General features: G+C 52.3%; 1 protein-coding gene across 5 annotated transcripts in view; it reads right to left on the reverse strand.

Annotated features, from left to right (window-relative positions):
• Positions 1–305: 305 nt before the first annotated feature.
• The window catches only part of CAPN11 (calpain 11), a 24,688-nt gene continuing 15,633 nt past the window's right edge, over positions 306–9,360 (reverse strand). The window contains exons 8-23 of one of the 5 annotated variants that reach the window (XM_017878119.1): positions 7,892–7,975; positions 7,706–7,791; positions 7,389–7,463; positions 7,043–7,203; positions 6,622–6,800; positions 4,230–4,241; positions 3,697–3,908; positions 3,360–3,399; positions 3,197–3,262; positions 3,054–3,111; positions 2,861–2,925; positions 2,537–2,605; positions 1,667–1,745; positions 1,455–1,571; positions 935–993; positions 306–792 (exon numbers count right to left, since the gene is read on the reverse strand). In XM_017878119.1, the coding sequence (XP_017733608.1) occupies positions 766–792; positions 935–993; positions 1,455–1,571; positions 1,667–1,745; positions 2,537–2,605; positions 2,861–2,925; positions 3,054–3,111; positions 3,197–3,262; positions 3,360–3,399; positions 3,697–3,908; positions 4,230–4,241; positions 6,622–6,800; positions 7,043–7,203; positions 7,389–7,463; positions 7,706–7,791; positions 7,892–7,975 (1,389 nt within the window). In that variant the 3' untranslated portion in view covers positions 306–765. Of the gene's footprint in view, positions 793–934; positions 994–1,454; positions 1,572–1,666; positions 1,746–2,536; positions 2,606–2,860; positions 2,926–3,053; positions 3,112–3,196; positions 3,263–3,359; positions 3,400–3,696; positions 3,909–4,229; positions 4,242–6,621; positions 6,801–7,042; positions 7,204–7,388; positions 7,464–7,705; positions 7,792–7,891; positions 7,976–9,360 lie in introns of those variants that run through there. The other 4 variants (XM_017878121.1, XM_017878120.1, XM_017878123.1 and 1 more) reach the window with 4 other exon arrangements.

Consider the following 9,360-nt stretch of genomic DNA (forward strand, 5'->3'; position numbering starts at 1 on the left):
GCAGTGCCACCTTTGGGGACCCCAGTTTGAAGCAGCCGATGAGACTCCTGCCAGCACTGGCTCAGCCCCTCTAGAGGCGCTCCACCATAGGGCACACCGCACAGTTCTTCACAGGGAGAGACTTGTGTGCTTAGCATCCGGCACTGCCCATAAACACCAACTGTGGCCTCTAGTTATTGTGACAACTGCACATTTCTATGTGCTCCCTATCATCTTTGGCTGAGAGCTACCCAATCCTTTGGTCCTGGGGAAGTGACTTCCACCCTCGCCAGTCTTTTCATGGGATAAAAACACAGAGACAGGGAAGCCAATGGCATGTGCTATTTATTAGAATAGTGTCCACAGGTGGGGAGGAAAAGAGAGAGGCTGTGCCAGGATGGGTGGTCAGCAGGGAGGTGTGAGCAGGACAGCAAGCATGGAGTGTAAGAAATGAGCTACAAGTCCCTTCCCTATTCTTGACCTCTCCAGCCAGGGGGATCCTGGGGAAGCATCACCTACCCTTTAGTAAAATATACTCTGAGAGAGAGCGATGGTGGGGGAAAGCCAGCCATCAGAAGCCTGGTTTGGGAAAAAAGAGAAAGGCTCTGAGCTCGGGGAGTGGGCACGGAGGTCCCACTGCTGCAGTAAACATGGGACCTGGGCACTGCCACCTGGAGCCCATTTCATCAGCAGAGACAGGAGAGCTGAGGGCTACAAGAAGCATCCCACCCTCCTGGGCTAGAACCTCGCTGCTCCTGGTAGAGATGGCCAGGCTCCTTCACACCTCTATCCCCACATGGTCATCTGCAGCCACTGTGGAGACAGGAAGCAGATCCCAGGGTGGGAAGAGGTGGGGGCAAGATGCTGGCCAGAGGACAGCAGAGCTGGGCAGGGGTGGGGTTGCGAAGCAGGCAGGCGCAATCCTGCAGATTCCTTCCCACCCCTCTCCAAGTACCTGTTCCAGGTTCAAGCAAATATGGCCAGTATTCTTGGGGTCCATGGTTAGAAAGAATGCTGTGTTACAGAGGAAGCGGGGGAGAGGGGCTGAGTGCTAAGTCAGTGTTCTGAAAGAACCACTCCCAACTAGGTAGGAAGGGGCAACACCAGCTGTTCCTGGCTGTTCCCCACATAAATCCCCTAGCCCAGTGGGGAATTAATGAGAGCAACTCACATAGCCTCACCAGGAGCCAGGCCCAGTTCTGAGTGCCTTCCATAGACTAACTGGTTTAACCTGCACCTCAGTCCTTTGAGGGCAGTACTATTATTATCCACATTCTAAAGAGGAGGGAATGGAGGCACAGAAAGATTGACTTGCTCAAGTCACAGCTGCCAGCAAGTGGCGGAGCTGGGCTTTGAACCCATTTCACCTGTGCCTTGTAAGGGGGAGGGGCTCTGGAGCAGCACCCATCAGGGTGTATGGGAGAGGGCCCGCAGCCCCTGGCCTAGGCTGGAGTGTGGGTAGATGCCTAACTCACTGAACATGGTCTTTAGCCTCAGGAAACAGCTGATGAAGCTGTCAAAGTCTATGATCAAGTCATCATCTGCATACCTGGCCACCAGGACCTGCATTACCTTGTTGTTCAGCTTGATGCCTGAGAGAGAAAGAAGTGGGGAGGGGAAAAGTCCAGGCCTCTGGATGCTGCCATCCTCTTCCCTGCCCCAAGGCCCACACCTGACCCTTGGCCACCTGCTTTCTCAATAGCCAAGCGCATCTCATAGGAGTTCAAGGTGCCTGAATGGTCCTGGTCACACTCTCTGAAGATGTCCTGAATAGACAGACAGATGTGGTAGGGCCACGTGCATGGCATGGTGGTTGAAATAATGAAATACTGAGGCCGGGTGCAGTGGCTCACGCCTGTAATCCCAGCACTTTGAGAGGCCGAGGCAGGTGGATCATCTGAGGTCAGGAGGTCGAGACCAGCCTGGCCAACATGACGAAACCCCTTCTCTACTAAAGATACATAAATTAGCTGGGTGTGGTGGTGCGTGCCTGTAATCCCAGCTAGTCAGGAGGCAGGAGGTGGAGGTTACAGTGAGCAGAGATCACACCACTGCACTCCTGCCTGGACGACAGAGTGAGATTCCGTCTCAAAAAAAAAAAAAGAAAAGAAAAGAAAAGAAAAATAAATACTTTAGGACAGTTGGCTCACAGCAGTGGCCTAAGACACCATGCCCCACTCCAACCCTGGCCCACTCCTGATATTCCTATCATCTGGTGACCTAAGGGTTAATGCCAAGCATGGGTTGTCGGAGGCACTGGTGCCCTGCCCGGCGCTCTCTGTGTGCATCCTTCATGACTAGTTGATACCTGAGCTATACTTGTTATAAAATATTTTGACTGGGTAATATGCCACACTCCAACAGACCCTTTTCTAGTGTGTGTGTGTGTGTGTGTGTGGTGTTGTGTCTGTGTGTGAGTGTGTGTATGTGTGTGTGTGTGTGGTGTGGGTGTGTGTGTGTGGTTAGGGCTCCGGTTCTAGCTTCCCCTCATTAGTTCCATCTCTCCTAAGACCCTCTTTTCCTTACCCCTGGAGGCTGCCCCTTTAGTGCCCTTTACCGTCCATTTCTTGAGTTTTTTCCACAGGATCTTGAACTCTAGAAGCCCCAGCTTGCCAGAGTCATCTTTCTGGAAGGTGGTCAAGGACAGCAGAGAAGGGAGTGGAGAAGGCATCCCAGGGGACAGGCAAGCAGCGGGGCTTCCCGAGGAGACACACAAGCCCTGGGGTTCTGGTACTGTAGCAGTCAGAAGAACTGGCATCTTCTGCTACCCCAGAGTCTAATCCCCATCAGGGAGGAGGGCATGGCTGGCCGAGGGTGGCCATCTCTGGGCCAGGCTTGTAGGCAGGGGACAGGGCCAAGAGAGCACTGGACAGGAGGATACATCCATGAGGTTGATCATGCAGCGGCAAGCATCCAGGCCAAAGCCCTTGGTCTTGAAGCTTTTGACTGTGAGGAAGGGAGGGGGTAGAAAGGAGAGACAGGGTAAATGAGGTATCGTGGGGGGCACTGGGAGTGATCAAGAGGGGCACAAAATATGGGGGAGGGGTCGTGTGCAGCAGGAGTGGAAGACTCACATTTGATGGCCATCCTGTTGAGCAGCCTCTGGAGCTCGTACGCCCCTATCTCCTTGCCCTAGGAAGGGGGACAGTGAACCCCACTTGGGTCCCTCCAGCCCCTCATCCCCCTCCCGTCAGCCCTCCGCCCGTGGCCTGCTCACCTCTCCTGCCACTATCTTAAACAAATGTAGGAAGTCCTGGTCCATGTCATCCTCAGAGATCTTTTCCTGGGGGCAAGGAAGCGGGAAAGGGACCTGGTTAGAAAACTTCCTTCACAGGCCTGGGAGCTTCCTTCCAACCCCCAGCCCTACAGCCTCCCCTCACCTCTTGGAGTTGCTCAGCATAGTTGACTTCATCCAGTTCCCTGGGCAAAATCATTGAAAGCTCAAGAGTTACCAGGGGGAGGGAGATGGGGATTTCAGCAGGGTGCTCTGGGGGTCATGTCATGTCTTTGAAGCAATATAGGGCAGCTCCATGGAAATCTGGGTTCTAGTTCTAGGTCTGGTTCTGCCACTAACTGGGACTTCACCTTTTCATGCCTCAGTTTCCCTGACTGTAAAATAGGGACAAAGTGAGGGAGGACCCGACAGCAGCTCTCTGAGCTTGATATCCTGCAGCTCTTGGGTGGCAGGCCTTGGAGCAGTGAGGTGCAGTCCCTTACCATGACTCGCTGTGCTTCTCGGTGAAGACCCGAAGTAGGAAGTCGGCATCTCTGTGTGGCTCAAAGGTGGAGGGAATAATTATATATTCCCCCGGAGGCAGCCGGAGTTGGCTGCTCACCTCCCGTGAGTTGGCGAAGATCTCTGAGAAGCCATGGTCCTGATACTTCACGAAGAATTCCTTCTTCAAGTGGACATCCTGGATGTTCTGAAACTATATGCACCCTGGAGGTGGGTACAGGACTGGCACGGGAGGTTAGGGAGGGAGGGCCCCCCAAGGTGAACAGCCTGGCCGGGCAGGGTTGGAGGTAGGTGCCACCACCAACTGACCTGGCCTGGACACCACCTAAGTGGCCCGCAACTCCAATAGGGTCTCTTCCTTTCCCGACCCCTACCAGTCCCCAAGAGGGCTGGAATCCTAACCCAGTGACCCCCAGAGCCTCTCGCCAAATTCCACCCTTTGCCAATCCACTTGCAGCCAGGGGTGGGGTGTGTGTGTGTCCAGGAACAAGCCCCACATCTTTATCTTCTGTACCTCCTTTGGGACCTGGGAAGGGAAGAAAGAGGAGAGTCAGATCTCTAGGGTGGTGAAGGGCCTCAGGCCTTCGGAAGCCAAATGGGATGTGTATAGTGTGTGTCTGTGTCTGTGTGCATGTGTTTTTGGAGGGGTATTAAGAGCACTGGGACACGGGTGGTGGAGTGGGGCACGGGCTCTGACAGTTCAAAGGTCCTGGCATTAACGATCCCTCTGCTGTAGAGGTGGGAGGATTGCTTGAGCTGGAGGTCAAGGCTGCAGTGAGTCATGATCATGTCACTGCCCTCCAGCCTGGGCAATAGAGTGAGACCCTGTCTCAAAAAAAAAAAAAAAAAAAAAAAAAAAAAAAAAAAAAAAAAAGCCCTTCAGCTTTGGGTAGTAAAGTACAGTTTATATAAGGTAGATTTTTATCATTCCAGGTTAAGGGAAGGAAACAGAATCCCAAAGATGTGAGGTGATTTGTCCAACCTCAGACGGCTGAAAAGTGAAAGAGCTGGGATAAAAATCTAGGACAGTGTTTTGCTTTTCCGTGGAACACTCATATCCTGCAGGAAGTGAATAGAAGATTGCCAAAATTGAGGATCGAGGACAAATGAGTTTGTAAACATGTGAGTTAAACCAAGTTAAACAGGTTGCTCTATTGCAGAGGTGGCTTATCAGCACCTCAGTGTGCTTGTGTGCACTGGAGAGCTCAGGCTGGAGTAGTCTTTCCTGAGCTTTTTTAACCTTGAAGATGTCTTTGAGACAGGGTCTCACTCTGTGCCCAGGCTGAAGTGCACTGGTGCGATCATGGCTCGGCGCAGCTTTGACCTCCTGGGCTCAAATGATCCTCTCACCTCAGCTTCTCGAGTAGCTGGGACCACAGGCGTGTGCCACCATGCCCGGCTAATTTTTTTTTTGTTGTTGTTGTTGAGACAGGCTCTTGCTGTGTTGCCCAGGCTGGTGTTAAATTCCTTGGGCATCCTCCAAGTGATCCTCCCACCTCGGCCTCCCAAAGTGCTGGGATAACAGGCATGAGCCACCACCCCCAGCAAAAATGTTATCCTGAGGCACCAGTCTGCTAACCTGGTGGACTAATGGCCCTAAGAGTAGGGCAAGGCTTGTGTCTGTTTTGCTCACTATTGAACCCCTGGAGACTGAACAGGGGCCTGGCATACAGTAGGTGCTCCATAAAACTTGCTTATAGAAGGGAATGCAAGTGAATGAACAACATTCTTTTGGAGATTTGGAGAATTTTGAAAAGCATGGTTTGGCTTGGGAAATGCTTCTCAGGGCTTTCTCTTGGCTCCTGGAATGAGTGCTGCTGGTGGAGCAGACAAGGGGGATGGATTGTCGGCGGGGGGCGGCGTGTGGAAAAGTCTCAGAGTGCCTGGGAATCAGGACACAGGCTTGGCCTCTGACCCTTGGATGTGTGAGCTTGGGCAAGTGACTTCATATCGCTGGTCCACAGGCTCCTTCTGCTTCCTTAAAGGTATTAGTAGTTAGTACTCCTGAGACCTTTGGAACAATGCCTGGCACAAACGATAAAATCCATGAAGAGAAACCTGCTGGCTCTGGCTTGGAAAGCACAAAGCACCATTCAAGAGTCAGGGCTCAGCCTGGGCAACATAGTGAGATCCTATCTTACAAAAAATTAAAACAAACAAACAAAAAAAACTAGCAGGACAATTGCCTGCAGTCCTAGCTAGTCAGGAGGCTGAGGTAGAAGGATTGCTTGAGCCTGGGAGGTCAGGGCTGCTGTGAGCTGTAATCACACCACTGCATTCCAACCTGGGCAACAGATTGAGACCCTGTCTTAAAAAAAAAAAAAAAGAGAAATCAGGGCTGTGAAGCCTGTTGGAGCCTGTTCCTCTCCCAGGCAGGAAGTGGCCCTGGGGAGAAAGGAGTGAGGCCAGGCGGCCAGGCGTGGTGGCTCACACCTGTAATTCCAACACTTTGGGAGGCCGAGACAGGCAGAGTACCTGAGGTCATGAGTTCCAGACCAGCCTGGCCAACATGGTGAAACCCCATCTCTACTAAAAATACAAAAATTAGCTGGGCATGGTGGTGCATGCCTGTCATCCAGCTACTGGGAAGGCTGAGGCACGAGAATCACTTGAACTGGGGAGGCGGAGTTTGCAGTGAATGGAGATTGCGCCACTGCACTCCAGCCTGGGCAACAGAGTGAGACTCTGTCAAAAAAAAAAAGAAGGAAAGAAAGAAAGAGAAAGAGGGAAAGAGGGAAAGAGAGGGAAAGAGAGAGAGAGAAAGAAAGAAAGAAAAGAAAGGAAAGAAAGAAAGAAAGGAAAGAAAGGAAGCAAGAAAGTAAGAAAGCAAGAAAGCAAGCAAACAAGTAAGGAGTGAGGCCAGGTGAGGGAGAGTGAGTGGCCGGGGGGACCAGCCAGGCACCCACCGAATACAGGACAAAGCCAATGGTCTGCAGCTGGGTTCCCTGCTGCCGTGCATGCCGCCAGTTCTTCTGCATCAGGGCCACCAGGCAGGTGCAGACCACAGCATCGTTCTCTGCGTCATCCTCTGGGTCATCTCCCTCAGGGAGAGAGATCTTAAACTGGGGGTTGGTCCAGAACGTGCCTGTGGTGGAAGCGGGTCAGCATGGTTATATGGGGGCTTCCCTTGGCTACGCCCTTTCCAGGGTGGACCAAGCTTCCCCAGCCACACAGGAGTTGTCTCCTCCACAGCGGCTGTGAAATCTGACTAACCCCTGACCTCATGGACCCTGACTCCGGTGACTTGTGCCCCAGGTCTGGTTTCATGGTGAGCCATGGCCCATTCTTCACTCCCTGCACACCCCTCCCCTGAACCCCCTCACCCACCAGGGTGGTTCCTGCAGCCCCCTGCGGAGCTGCCTCTGCGCCAGCTGCCCTCGTAGAACGTGGTGTGCCAGTAGCTCTTGTAGTCCCCAGAGAGTGCATCAGGCGTGAGGTTGCAGATCTCCAGGAGCGTGAAGTTGTTCAGGAAATCTTGGTAGGACATCCTGTGGTGGGGTGGGGGTGGAGCCCATCAGCAGCACACTTGCATCCTCAGTTCCCTCTCCCTGAACCACAACCCCTCAACAACCACCCGAGCCTCTGCATCCAAGGCACAGAGAGGAGCGGAGCAGGGAGATGAAGGAGCAGGGCCTAGGGCAGTGGTAGGAAGCCCACCCCAAGCCACACTGACCAGAACTCCCCGTCCTCCATCTTGTGCAGCAGCTGCATCTGGATGTCTGGGGCCACCTCTTCCCACTCGCTGGCACTGGAGCAGAGATGGGCGGTGGAAGGAGAGGGGCGGAGGTCACGTGGCACCTCCTTCCTCTCCAAGAGACTCCCTCTTCCCTAAATGTCTGCCTGCTGGGGTGCGGAGCTAGATGGAGAATCTAGAGGGAGGGGCTTTGCCCTGTTGTACAGGTTTTTCTCCCAGACGGGATACCAGTCGGTCCACCTAGCACTGCCTGCTGTATCCTCTGACCACCCCTGACCTGGGTTGGGGGCACCTACCTATCACTCCAAGCTCCATTCCACTCAATCCGGCCCCAGGGATTTCGGACCCGAATCAGTGTTTCCATTTTGCCTCTGTAGTGGACCTGGGTAGGCAGGGGTGGTTAAAGGTCAGAGTTATGGGGTCAGGGAGACGTTCTCTCCTTCTCAGGGTCCTCGGGGTAGGGCACATTTCTCAGGACTCACATCCTGAAGGCCAGTCACTGAGTAAGCGTGCCCTCTCACCAGCATCTTGTCGGTCATGGACTCCAGTTCACTATCGCTGGTGACCTACAGAACAGAGAGGAAGGGAAGGTACGGAGGACCTGGACTGGGCACCCAAAGGAAGGGAGAGCTCTCCAGGTTAATTTTTTTAAACTAAACTTTTAAATTATTATCATTATTTTGAGGTAATTGTAGATTCACATGCAATTGTAAGAAATAATACAGAGAAATCCCATGTATCCCATACTCAGGTTCCCCCAGTGGTAACATCTGGCAAAACTACAGTGAAATATCAAACCAGAGTGTTTTAAAAATTGTTATTATTTGTTATTATTTGAGACAGAGCTTCGCTCTTGTTGTTCTTGGAGTGCAGTGGCGAGATCTCGACTCACTGCAATGTCTGCCTCATAGGTTCAAGTGATTCTCCTGCCTCAGCCTCCCATGTAGCTGGGATTACAGGCGCCTGGCAACACGCCTGGCTAATTTTTTGAGTTTTTAGTATGGATGGTGTTTCACCATGTTGTCCAGGCTGGTCTCGAACTCCTGACCTCAGGTGATCCACCCACCTCGGCTTCCCAAAGTGCTGGGATTACAAGCGTGAGCCACTGCACCCGGCTTTATTATTATTTTTGAGATAGGGTCTCACTGTGTCACCCAGGCTGGAGTGCAGTGGTGTGATCTGGGTTCACTGAAGCCTTGACCTCCTAGCCTCGAGCGAGCCTCTCATCTCAGCCTCCTAAGTAGCTGAGACTACAGCTAATTTTTGTATTTTTAGTAGAGATTGGGTCATGCCATGTTGCCCAGGCTTGTCTCAAAATTCTGGGCTCAAGAAATCTGCCAACCTCAGCCTCCCAAAGTGCTGGGATTACAGGTGTGAGCCACTGTGCCCAGCCCAGAATGCTGATATGGATGGAATCCATAAACCTTATACAGATTTCCCCAGTTTTACAAGTGCTCACTTTTGTGTGCTCTATGCAATTCCATTAGTGTAGTTTTGTGTAGCCACCACCACAGTCAAGATATAGAACATTTCTATCACCACAAGCATCCCTTGAGTCGCCCTTTTATAACCAAATCCATCTCTTCTCACAACTCCCCTTCCCTAAACCCTGGCAACCACTCATCTGTTCTTAATTTCTATTATTTTGTCATTTCAAGAATGTCTTTTAAGGCCAGGTGCAGTGGCTCACGCCTATAATCCCAGCACTTTGGGAGGCCAAGGCGGGCAGATCACCTGAGGTCAGGAGTTCAAGACCAGTCTGGCCAACATGGTGAAACCCTGGCTCTACTAAAAATACAAAAATTAGCCAGGTGTGGTGGCAGGCTCCTATAATCCCAGCTACATGGGAGGGTGAGGGAGGAAAATCGCTTGAACCCAGAAGGTGGATGTTGCAGTGAGATGAGATCGCACCGCTGCACTCCAGCCTGGGCAACAGAGTGAGAATCTGTCA

The sequence above is a fragment of the Rhinopithecus bieti genome, unplaced genomic scaffold, assembly GCF_001698545.2.
Source record: "Rhinopithecus bieti isolate Rb0 unplaced genomic scaffold, ASM169854v2 scaffold_9981, whole genome shotgun sequence".
Classification (NCBI taxonomy): domain Eukaryota; kingdom Metazoa; phylum Chordata; class Mammalia; order Primates; family Cercopithecidae; genus Rhinopithecus; species Rhinopithecus bieti.